Source organism: Chiroxiphia lanceolata, chromosome 6 (assembly GCF_009829145.1).
Source record: "Chiroxiphia lanceolata isolate bChiLan1 chromosome 6, bChiLan1.pri, whole genome shotgun sequence".
Taxonomy (NCBI): domain Eukaryota; kingdom Metazoa; phylum Chordata; class Aves; order Passeriformes; family Pipridae; genus Chiroxiphia; species Chiroxiphia lanceolata.
The window spans coordinates 44,354,880-44,367,704 of record NC_045642.1 but is presented as its reverse complement, the minus strand read 5'-3'; the positions used below and the strand labels follow the sequence as shown (position 1 = coordinate 44,367,704).

General features: G+C 35.5%; 1 protein-coding gene and 1 long non-coding RNA gene across 5 annotated transcripts in view; one reads left to right on the top strand and one right to left on the bottom strand.

The window, feature by feature from the left end:
* The window catches only part of TSHR (thyroid stimulating hormone receptor), a 67,077-nt gene that overhangs the window by 24,037 nt on the left and 30,215 nt on the right, over window positions 1-12,825 (bottom strand). For all 3 annotated transcript variants that reach the window (XM_032691418.1, XM_032691417.1, XM_032691419.1), the window contains 4 exons: window positions 6,547-6,621; window positions 5,339-5,413; window positions 2,493-2,570; window positions 1,456-1,524 (listed from right to left, as the gene is read on the bottom strand). In XM_032691418.1, the coding sequence (XP_032547309.1) occupies window positions 1,456-1,524; window positions 2,493-2,570; window positions 5,339-5,413; window positions 6,547-6,621 (297 nt within the window). The remainder of the gene's footprint in view (window positions 1-1,455; window positions 1,525-2,492; window positions 2,571-5,338; window positions 5,414-6,546; window positions 6,622-12,825) is intronic.
* Window positions 282-12,184, top strand: LOC116788518. 2 transcript variants are annotated; one of them, XR_004357661.1, is made up of 3 exons: window positions 282-1,069; window positions 4,642-11,488; window positions 11,573-12,184. It is a non-coding gene; the product is annotated as an uncharacterized LOC116788518 (long non-coding RNA). The 2 variants fall into 2 exon arrangements; XR_004357660.1 differs by having other exon boundaries at window positions 4,642-12,184.

Genomic DNA, 12,825 nt, shown 5'->3' with positions numbered 1-12,825 from the left:
CGAGTCTATCCAGATCTCTCTGCCCCCTACTCTCAAAGCCTTAAAGAATACTTAAATATCCTTAAAGAATACTAATTACAAACTTTTTTCTACAAGAAAGCAAGCAAGTAGTATCTACAAAAATAGTACGTGTTGTCTGCTTCTCTAGTTCTCAGTCCAATAACAGATGTTTAGAACTCCAGATCTTCTAAAACTACATTTTCACTTGATTCTTTAATAATAATGAGAATTCCAAAGAGGCCAGAAACAGTGGCACTTGCACACTATCAGAGAAGCATAAAGAAAAATTGCTCCAAAATAGTTTTCAACCTGTGTTTCATCAAAATGTAAGAAATGGAAGAGCCAACGCAGTTCATATATTGGCTTAGAAAGGTTTTAAGTATTGCTATGTTCAGCTTAGAGGGATTCAGTCAAGACACTGGATTCATTTTGCCATATTTTATATCTTGCGATTTCTGCAGGCACTAGTACAAACAGTGTGTTGTCATGGGAAACTCCCTTTCTCATGTGAAAGTTCAAAGTAACTGAACTAATGTGAGTAAAATAAGGTCTGTTTCAGATCTTTAGTTTAACTCAAACCGTTCAAACTTTAAGCCTAGATAGCTGTTAAGGTAAAAAAGGAAGTTTGAAAAAATTAAGACCACATGAAGGATACTCTATTGATATTCTTACAGAATTTAAGCCCAATTTGAAATAAAGTACTGAAAATAAGCATATCTATCGCCATGTCTCTCTGGTTAATTTAAGAGCTCATGATGAAGAAATCTCTTTACTCATGAGATTGACAGCCAGACTCTTCAGGAAAGCCCCTATAGGACCAGAGTAAGCTCTGCCAAAATGAATGGAGCCTCTGGAACTGAGATTTATTCTGTGTTAATGATTGAAGCAGATGATTTGGGGTATGGTGTAAAAAGGATATTCACTCACTAAGTATTAATTTTCCAGAAAGTACAATAAGAAGGTGAAGGGAAATATGGAATGGTTGATTCACGCTTTTGAGATGTGTGTCTCTCATTTCTGATACAAGTGACTGGTTCCTCTGAATTGCTCCCAGCAGCTTACTATGCAGGTAAGAGATTTCTGTGAAAGAGCTGCTAAAATTATCAGTGATGTAATGACCAAAATAAACAGTCATGTAAGAACAACAGCATAATTATCTTCCAAATTGTCTTAGAACAGTTACTGATCAAACAAAATTTTATTGTAGCTTCAAGCCAGCACAAAACTTACACTGAATTACCTACCATGATTTTATTTCTGAGCTATAAATATACATACCAAATGAAAACACACTGGAAAAGACATTAAGCGACAATATTTTTGTTGCTGTCTGAAATTAACATCCTCTTTTTACTCCTTAAAAGTAATTAGAGTAAGATATGTGTTTCAGAACCTTGAATGAGCATCAAAGGTTGTTTTTTTTCTTCTGAAAGAAGAGAATGATCTGCTACTTACATAGCATCCAGATTTGTCCCATTAAAAGCGTGGCCTTGAATACTGGTAAAACCGTTATTGTAGAGTTTGCTGCAAGGAAAAAAAATACTAAATTAGTCTGTTTTGTGTTGCTTCAATATCTGAATACCTAACATCTTATGTATCATTTTTTTTGGCAACAGCTCATTTATGGATGGGTTAATTTTAATCTCTTGAAGAAGTAGTTATAGTGCAAGGTCAACCCAAATGCCCAGAAGCATTCTTGAATATACCTGATTCAAGGATACCATGTGGCAGGTGTGCCATGTTTTACCTCTTTTTACAGCAATGATAGAATGAGACTGTGCTATAACTTTCCCACCATCAAACTAAAAGCAAGGAAACAAAATCCTTGTACGATTGATTAAGGAAGGCTAAAGGAACTAACAACTAGCAAAACAGATTTTACTATCAGGCGTGCCTGAATTTTTAGAGTTCATTCTTTTTCTCCCTTAGAGCAAAATGGGGTTTTTTTAGAATTTCTTTAGAAGTCATTAATTTGCATTCTAGTGCTCTTCCCCCCCCAGTTCAGGTCATAACTCATTACAGTAATTTTCACTCCCTTTCTTGTGACTATGACTTGCATAATTGAACTTTATTTAACAATTTTCTTTCAAATATGACTCTTCTAATGTTTGCCATCCATTAGTTTTCATGGTATGAGTTATTTAGGTTGCAAAAAGAGTTAGACACAGTTCTAACCATGCTGTAGCTTTACAGGGGGAAAACTTTGCAAACTTTTTCATTTGATTTTCTCCAATATAATCATTCACTGGCATTAGGGTCATACAAAACCAAAACCACTTTAATCAAGACAGTTTAATAAAAGCAGCAGGACTGGTTCAAATAGCTGTCAAAGTACAGGCTTTATGCAAACTAAATTATGGATGCTGCCTGTCTATGGTGTTTCTCTGTTACAAACTACCAAAGAATAGGACAGGGATAATTTCTTTTAAACATTTTACCATATGCATTGTCAGAGAGGTCATTGCTTTGTGACTTAAACTGGAAGAACTTACAGGGTTAGAGATTCGTTACAAAGCCCATGGAAAGCATTTGCAGGCACTGAAGTCATATAAGGATTATCTGCAATTTCACTGAAAAAGGAGACAAAATATCACAATGAAACATCTGCCCAACAGAGCTTCTCCAAAACATCTTTGTTATTAATTTTTCTCTGCCTTGAAAATAAATGAAAGTTTAAAATAAAACTTCATTTATTTAAATAAATAAATTTATTATATATATATTATTATAATTAATAATATTAAAATTAATAAAAATAATGTTTATTATATATTATAAATTTAAATTTATTTAAATAAACATTTTAAAATAATAACCTGTTTAGTTATATCTAAGGCCAGAATATACATGTGGAATGAAGAACTGAGCATGTTCCAGCATCCAGGAAGAAAGTTTGTGAGGTAGATGGGTTTTGTTGTCCTGTTGAGGTGTACCAGCCTGTGTGATTATAGTGGCTAATGTCACAGACAGGTCCCTGGTCTCATAAGCCAGAGAATTAGCAGACTGAATAATGCTGTAGGGTGAATTGAACAACCCAAAAGGCTTTAGAGCTGAAATCCTGCTCTCTAAGGTCAGATGAGACATCAGATAATACATTATTCAGGACAGAGGCATTGCACTTTACAGAACTGCATCTAGCACAAGTGAAATAACTTACTGTGGGATCTAATCTAATGATTCTTCTCTTGTCCAAATGACTATTTCATTATCTGTCATTTCTTAAATACTTTTTTACTCATACTCTGCGGTCTTAACAAATACTATGTATTTTCAGACCAAAACTCTGTTGATAACAAAAGATAGAAAGAAGAACTGAAGAGATCTACTACGACTAAACTGGAAAAAGGAGAGAGGAAAAAGCTGGTAGAAACAAAGGGCAGAGCAAAGTGTCTTATTGTCCTTCTTCTGATTTTTCCTGAATCATATTATAGTCTGGAAACCAAAATATTTTGCAAATTTTTCTTCAGCTTGTGGATTAGATGTGGTCTAATAAGGCGAATCCCTAAGGTCTGTAGGCTGAGAAGTCCTAACAATTGCCCATGTGCCAGGAACAATTTTATTTTTTTTCTGTGCTACATATCTGCATACATATATGCTAACACTGAGAAGTACTACAGCCATTTTAATTCCAAGTAATTTTCACTGATAGGTGGTTTTCACCAGAAGATATATTGGTTTGATGTTTTTCAGATTGGTTCACTTTTCTAAATAAATATTTACTTGTAAGTTGCTTGACCTCAAAGACAAACAGTAATATAATGAATGCTTTTTCCCGCATTACACCTTATTCATCATTTAGAGACCTATTATTTTTCAAGAGCATTTTTTTCTTGATTAAAGAAACAAAAAGGCTACCTTTCTTTGAATTGCAATGTTTAGAAATATACAACATAGAAATATCTCCCTTGAAAAAGTACAGGTTTACTCTTTAAAAAGTCTGTAGCATATAGGACCTATATTTATCTTTTATTAGTGATCTCTATCAAAAAAAATTCAAGGTAGAAGTAAAATAATGTTTTGCTTTCTGCCACTTAGAAAGGCACTAAGTTAGTTGGAAGTAAGAACACAAATGGTTGTATAAATTGCTTCTGTTTCATCTAGCCTATTAAATTCTTGATTCTCTCTACTTAGTAAGTGTAGTATCTAATTTACAATCTAGTAGAGCTTAATCTAAGCTAAAGCCCTTTTGAGAAACTCCCTAATAGTTCTTAAGATGTAGGTGTATCTCAGAGTTCTGAAGATTGGGGGCCTACAGCCAAGGTGAGCATAACAGCTGCAGGTTATGGAGTGTGAGTTAGAACAAGGCCTACCTCTAGTTTTGGAAGATCCTTGGGAGAGAAGATCTCATGGCTTACTAGAGGTCTAGACTTTTTAGCAGAACAAGCAGCATTTCTACATTGCTCTCAGCTTCGTCTTGCCAATGACAGACCGTGAACACAGTAGGAACTGACCATTCTTGACCAAGAACACCCCTTAGGAGCACTGAGACAATGCCTGGGATAGATCATCAATTATGTCTTTGCAAGTCACCTTCTCGCATAATACTGCTTATTTTTAATAGCCTTTTGCCTAGCACAGACAGCATTCAATCCTCTTCCATCTGAAAACTGCTACAATACAAGATTTCTAACTCTTCTCTAGGACCGAGAAGTGACTAAGACACTTTTATCTTGTGTCAGCCTGCAGGTCTTCATCTGAGCTGCTCTTCTTCCTTGTCTTGATTACGACCCAGAATTTGAACTTAAATTGCAGGTTAGTGCACAAAGATGGATGTTGTCTTTGCTTTTTGAATACCAAGAAACACCTGCTTTTTTTTTTTCAGAGTTCAAAGCAGAACTCTGTGTTTCTGAAACACCTTTAAGTATAACAGTGGGAGACCTCCTCTTCCCCATTGGTATTCCCATTCTCTTTCTTAAAGAAATTGTTCCGCAATTTGCTTCACCATGCCAGCATAAATGTCAATAGCATGACAACTTCATGTTAACAGGATGTATGCTAGCTCAGGTCCTGTGTGTCACATTGTTCTGACTTCACATTAATTCAGGAATTGCACAGCCATTACAAAACCAAAACCAAAATAAAAGCAAAAGGCCTGTAGAAGTTGTGTATCATGAATGCTCTTGTGTGTCCATGTCTCTAATCCAGATCAAATGTATTGTGCTAGGTGACCTGGCATTTCCCGCATTTGGTACTAATGATCATTTAAATAAAGCTTCTTCATCAGGAAAACTTCTTTATCAGACTTGATATTTTTCTTAAAATCAAAATCCTTCATTGTAGGTTTCTTGGGATCTGAGGATGGCAGTTATTCTAACCAGCTGTGAGGACGGATACTTACAGTAAAAAATTCACATCAAATGAGTAGATTTTTTTGAGGTCTGGAAATACTTTGAGTCCAGTATTGAAAATACCACTAAAAGAAAGGAGAAACAGAAAAAAATTATGTGTACTGGATCTCTGAACAACAATAAAAAATGTATTTAAAGTGTTTGACAATGTGGGATGGTTATTTCATCCTCTCTATTGTCAATCGATTCATTTATAATCAACTGTCCAAAATAAAAGAATGCAAGAACAATTGAAAAAATTCAAAATAACAGATTTATGATAAATTATAGCATCTAAAAAATGGGAATATGGACTAATAAGACAGCTAAGCAGATCTGCAGAGGAAAGTAGCTTGTGAGGTTTCGCTTGAGAGTTTAAGGCTGCTTCTGCTAATAGTCTGGAGCCCCAAATCCTCTATCTTTCATTGTGGTTAAGAGCTGATCATATAGCTCTAAAAAGGGAAACCATCTTAAAATGTGGATATGCTTAATGCTCCTTCTTTCTCAACTCCTGTATAGTGGAAATAACTTAAGAAAGTATAGTTCTCTATCTTTAAAATTATTTTCCTGAAATGAAATTTCTTGACTACTTTCTTTTTTTATTACTTTAATATCTATAGGAGAAACCTGAAAAAACCTTTCCTCCTTGCCCCAGCCCCCCCCCCCCCGAGGGAATCCTTCCTAGTGTCTTCCAAACATTACTCAAAATCAGAGAAGTTTTTTTAGAAATTCATTGGAATTTTTCACAGTTTCTTTCTGCCATAGATGTTGTATGAAATCAAGTGTATATAGGTGGGCTTTTCACATTTGACTGACAGGTTTGCTTTAAAATCCTGTGTAAATATCTAGCAAAAAGATAAGTATATATCTGTTGTGTCCCTTCTTCCCACTATTCCCTACAAAAATAGAGTATGACAGCACTTATCATAAGAAGAAAGTTGCTGTGGAATTTTACCAAGGAACATTAGTGTGTTCTAGATATTTAATCAATAAAACAAATGGAAAAATTACTGATGAATTTGTGAATGTTTTCCTTTCTTACAAAAGTAGTAAAAATTCCAATCCATACCCTATCTGGCTTTCTGTCATTAAAATAAAGCAACAGGGAAAAACATGGCGATCAGTTCCAAAATGAAACTTAAAGAAATAAAACTGCTATAATGTAAGGAGTCATCTGTGAAATTTAAGTGCCAACTTGTTACAGTTGCTAAATACTTACAGGTATTTCAGAACTGGGAGGTTCTTAAACGCGTCTGGATCTATGTAATCCAAGTTTCTAAGATTTCGAATTTCACTGTAAAAAGAAGAGGAACATTAATAATTAATATTTAATTACTTATCCCAACAGAAATCAGAAATGTTAAAATGAATTTTCAGGGACTTAACTCCTGCAACAAGATTTTATTTTTGTACTAGCCAATGCTAGCCCAAGACCATTATGTATTCTGAGCAATCTTACAGTGATGCATTATCATCTGGATAGATGCCATCCTGGAGACTGGCTACTTGAAGCAAGGGGGTAAGAAGCACCTGAGATTTGATTATGGATCCTTTGTCTGCATGGTCCTAAAATCAAAACAAGTACCCTGTGTTAATGGCTATTACTTTGAACACGGTGAGTGTTTTGTGACTGCAAAGTTGAATAAAAAGAAAAATTAAGTAAAATTTTCAGTATTTATGTATAATAATCCTATCAAATTACAATGACCTGTATAGCTTATAATTTTATGTTCTACTTTTCTGGTTACTTTCTCCATGTGTCTAACAGTATTTTGTATTGTATTTCCTGTTTCTTTTTCAGAACTCATCAAAAGATGGCTCAGGTCACTTAAATTAACTTTGTTCTGAGACTTGAAATGCACACACTATTCGCTGTATAGCCATGTCCAGCAGTTTAGAGGATAGTGTACCTCTGCTATATAATGACACAAAACATAACATGGGCTTCATTCCTTACATGTTCTGCCCATGGTTATGTCTTTAAATACTTCTACCCAGGCAACAGCTTGGTGTACAAGTAGCTTTTTAGTCTGCACATGTTGAAAAACCAGCCTGACACTAGTCACAGCTATGGCCATGATGGGTGCTTTCTGCAGGTGTTTTGATGGGGCTGCTGCCCCTCCAGCCATCATGATCATTGCCTGGAGTCATGACTCTTCCCCATTTCCCTGAAATGTTTGTCTCTTCCCTTAATGTAATTTCCCTCAATCATTCTAATTCCTCTATTTTGTAGCAGATTTCTTTCTTTTCTATCTGCAATGACAGTTAGCAGTCTGCCTGCACCAATCAGACTGTGCCAAAATTCCCTGTCTAGACTCAGTAGAGCTACTGGATTTTCATCTTTTATTAAAAAAGTCACACATACCCTCCCCCATCACATGCAGACTTTTAATTTCCTGGCCTCTTTACTGTCTCCAGAAGATTATGGACATTTATGCACATTTTTTTTTTATTATTTCTTTACCTTAAGCCAGCTCTGGACACTGGTCTCATAACACTGCTGGAACAACACTCAGCCTTTCTTAATATAGAAACCATATAGAAAGAATGGTGCCAGTCTTCTTCCTGATGCTAGCAGTGGAGCAATAGGCTGAAGAAAGCACTTCTGCCTACATATATAGAGAAATTTGATGAAGATGACAGGTAAAGATGGCATAGTGGTGCAGTTTATGTGGATGATGTTCTGGTCTTAAGTCAGTCCAAGAAGTGCTACCACTGGACAGAAACTCAGTGGGCAGAAACTAGTAGTATTTATTTTGCCATGGCCTAACAGTGCCAAGTAGTCTACACAATATAAGAAGTTTAAGGCTAACTCTACCACTGGAATTATTTTTACAGGATAAAATCAACTCAGACAAGTTGTCTAAGAAATAAAAGTGGGAAAAGAGACAGAAGACAGTAGATAAAACACTATGTAGATGCTGGTACGAAGACTTCAGCCTCTCTGTATACTGTTGTACTGACAAAACAGTCCTGCTCCACCTTCAAGTCTTCAGTTTGTATTCTGTTTACTACAACACTGCAGGGAAATGAGGATTTACCTTTTACTTGCATGTTAAATTGATATCATTAATAGCTATAGTACTGCTACTATAGTGCTGCATTCAAATATTCTTCATGTCTGTTAGCTACCTTGAACTGTAGATGTGTTTCTGTATTTAAAATAAACCCTCTCAGTGTCAGTTTCTTGTCTCTTTCAAATTATTTTATTAGTTATGTAGCTATCACACTACCAGCAGTGGAACTTGCTCAATAAACTTTAACTGACGTGGTTTTTCCATCACTGACTGCCTTCAAAATGTTGGACTCATGAGCTTCCTGGCCTGATACTGCTCTGTTGTGGACCAAACATTTTCCAGGGAAAGACAGTCTTTAGATCAGCCTTCAGTCTGGAAATGGATAATGCATTGGAGTATCACAGAGTCATGAGGTTTTGGTTTGTTGCTATTCATAGTATTCTGCATAAATTATTCGGATGAGAGTACTGGAAGTAAGAATTTGAAATCTGCAGGTGGTACTAAAATTGAAAGAGCAAAATAATGTAATGAGATACAATTTTGGTTTATTAAATAACTGGGCCATGAGAGGACATGTGCTGTTTAAAAAAGGCAAATGAAAACCTAATTAATCTGGGAATAAAATATTTTAAACTGCCAGATGAGACAGCACAACAATGAGAGAAAAGCTTAAACCACGTGAGCAAAGGAATCAATATGATTCAACTGAACACTGGGGAAAGGTTTATGTCCCTGCTGTTCAATTTACTTGAATTGGTAATGCTAGGATTAGAAAAGAAGTATGCTTTAATATATACTGTTTTTATACTTGCATTTCATCCTACACTTCATAAAGCCCAAAAGGAAGAAAAGGGCCCATTGTGGAGCAGATAGACAGTTGCGTAGAAGTCTCCAGTCAAAATAAATGAGATAGAGGATAAGAGAAGTATAAAAAGGTAAAAGGTGATTTGACAAAAGTGAATGTTATGCTTAAAGAAAAAAATGAGGAGGAAAATCCAATTATCCCTACTTCTAGTCCAGTCAAATGTGCCTCCTGCATTTAACTGGCCTGAATATGTGGCCTCTCATCTCATCTGCATGAAAAAGAGAAAGATCTTCAGTTCCATTAATGAACTGTACTTCTGCCCTTGTATTAAACATTTAAATATTGTTACTCTTAGAGTACTGGAAGGAATTCCCCTGTAAAATCACAGATTTAAAGGATATCTAGTGCTCCACTGATAAAGGAGCCTATGAAGTTAAGCTGATAAGGAGGAAAGATATTTTAATAGTTCTGAGCTCATCAGTTAACAGCATACTGATACACAAACTGAATTTCACAATTTCTTTTACAGTAATCCATCATGAGTAATATACTCAAAGGTGCATAAATGTTATATGATACTAATTTTCAAACTGTAAGCAAAAGACTCCTGTGGTGTAAAGATTAATCCCAAAGGATCCATAAAGCTAAGAAGAGCAAGCTGATTATCAGTAAATTCATTAAGCAGGGTTTGCACTTTATCATTTAGCTTTTATGGATTAGTGAGTTGAAAAGAATGAAACTCACTAAATTAAAAAGTTAAGGTTCTTTGAAAAGCAGCTCTAGGAAAACTGTTAGTAGACTTAGCTGCCTAAAATGCAGATAAAGCCAAAGAGTATACTTAAAAATGTCTAGTAAGTTAGTTCCCAGATATCTAAATGTCTATGAGAACTGATTTTAAATGACTTTTGAAATGCAACTTTGACACACTCTACAAACACACCTTAATCATAGCATACAGCAATGTAACAATTCTGAGTCCTTCTGGGAATTAAGTGCTTTTAAGATAGATATAAAAAAAATCTGAGACAGTTAGTAGGCATCTTTGTTCACCATTGATGCAAGAAGGCAAAAGGTGCCCTGAACAAACATTGCACTTTGCAGTCCTAACCAAAATTATTTAGAGATGCTCATAAGAAAGAAAGAGGCTGCTACCTACCCACAAGATAACAGAATTATTGTAGAATATTTACAAAATTGTTCAAAGTTACTTTACAAACTATTCAACTTCTACTCTATTTTTAGAAGTGCATAAACCATTTAAAACTGGCCTATTTGTCCTTTAAAGACAATTGATGTTTTACAGTTGATGTTCTGGCATTCAGACTAGGAATTAAAAATGTACTAAGTTCACAATCAAATCACCATGTGACTGTCCATGAACAGCAACTCAGTTTTGCTTTTTAAAGAAAATACACAAAAAACTTTATCATGTCAAGAACAGATATGCAGAGAAAGTCACTTAATGATATAAAGACATATGTCAAGACTTACAAATAATTATGAACTGATGTTCAGTTACAGAGATATAACTGTTTAGTTCTAAATCCAGAAGAATCTAAAAATGAAACTAATAATAACTATTCAAATATTAGTCTAATTAATTAATTGAGACATATGTTTGCCAGGTAACTTCTAGAAAGATTAATATGCTACTTAACATTCTCTATTTAAAAAAGCACAAATATTTATATATTTAAGTGGATTCCAAATTTCATTTACCAGATCTGTTTTTCATATCTGCCTTGCGATATTGACTCATCCTTGAGTTTGTTTAAGCCCAGTATTCAGAAATTACAAATCTGGCCATCATGGCTGGGCTTTGCGAACAAAGATTTGGGAAGGGCTCTACCCACGTTTGCTACAAACGCGCTGGTCGCTAAAGAGGCCAATGCAAGATAGACAAGACCGTTTGCAAAAGGCACAGCAGAAAGACTCCTTGGATGGTAAAATCTGGCCATAGAGTAGCAATATAATCATGTTATGCTGAGATACCTGGAAAGACTAAGGATATCCAGGTCAGAAATTCGGAAGTGTTTTAAATAAGCTGGGTTTTTTCTCTCTTGTAATAACTTGGGGCCCTTCTCTACCATCTTAGATTTATTTTGCCTATAGCTTCCTTGGCTTCTCTCACTTCTACATCTACTTCCATGTTTTATTCTCCCCCTACAGACAAACTATTTATGTTATTTCATCTGCATGCACCTGTCCAGCCTTTGCACCACTGGCACCAGAAAACGGGCATAGGCTATTCCAACAGTCTATTCCCAGCCTCCAGACTGTGGATTTTAACAAGATTTTTCTGCACAACACTTATCTCTGTGCCCTGAAATTCACTGCAGGTATACAGCAGTCCCCCACAAATCTCTTCAGTTTTCCTCACCAGTTGCTTGTTATATATTTATTATCACTCTTTCTTTCTGCAGAGCTGTATCCCACGGCCTGGCATCACAAGCAGTCCAAGGGAAGTGCAACCCTGGCCCGGAGGATGGTGGGGCTGCCCTGGCCCTTGGCTCCATCTCAGTGCAGCTCACTGCAGAGCTAGAGAGTCGTCCCCCACCAGCTCTCCAAATGACGTCATATACGTGAGGGCAAACCACTTGAACCATAACCTTTGTGCCTCTTCCCAAATGCTGAGAGAGCTTTTTATGTGGTTGTATAAGAGGAGAATACTTTCCAAGTGAGGAGAAGAGAGTAAGGAGAGATCAGAGAAGAGTGAGCAGAGATACAGAGAAGACAGGAAAAGAAAGAGTGAATTTTTCTGGGGTTCCTTTCACAGGAATGTTTCCCTGAGAAATAAAGACCTAATTACAAAACGTTTTTATTTAGTGTGATGCTACCAAGCTGCAGCTCTACTAGTAAAACAGCCACATAGAAATATTGACTCCTAATCAGACACTTTCACAATTACATCTAGAAAAAATAAATACTTATGTAATTGTGTGGGACAGTTCTGAATTTGTAAGCAGGTTAAGTCTGACTTACAGACATACTTAAGAAACAAGAAACCATTGTGAGACCAATTTAACACAACTGGGGAAAAAACCAAAACATCGAAATCTTGTCCCTTATTTACATCTTCATAGTGTGGGACTTTTGCCACTACTTACAACTGAAATAAGATCTGGATCATTAAAATACAGCATGTGATCAGTATCCTTAGTTTGCAGAAGTTGCTCAGTACTTGAAAGGCATAGATTCATAAAAATATGACCTATACTTAAAGAGAGCTGAACTCTGGAAGGAAAAGAAAATCAGGACAGAGGCACATGAACCAAATAAGGACCAAGAAAATGAATTGCTGAAGATCAAGACAGAAGCACACTACTAAACTTGGCAGACAGGGATCATGACGAACACAGGTTGCCTATTCACATAACACTTGACTCAAGCCAAAGCAATTAGTTCCTCCCTTCCACAAACACTAAATTTTCTCCTAAGAAGTTCTTATATTTAAAAACAAATGTTTTTAAAATGAAACCTGTGTATAAGTTTAAATTAGGGTTAAAAGATTATTTTTATTTACATAAAATTGCACTTTAGGAAAGTTCAATGAAAAACAAGCTGTAAAAATAGAACTCTGTGAAATGACTTTTCAAAACTGTTAGGATAACCTCAATCTCCTTTAAAATACCTTGATAACCCAGTATTATTTCAGCAATAATACTTTGAAAATACT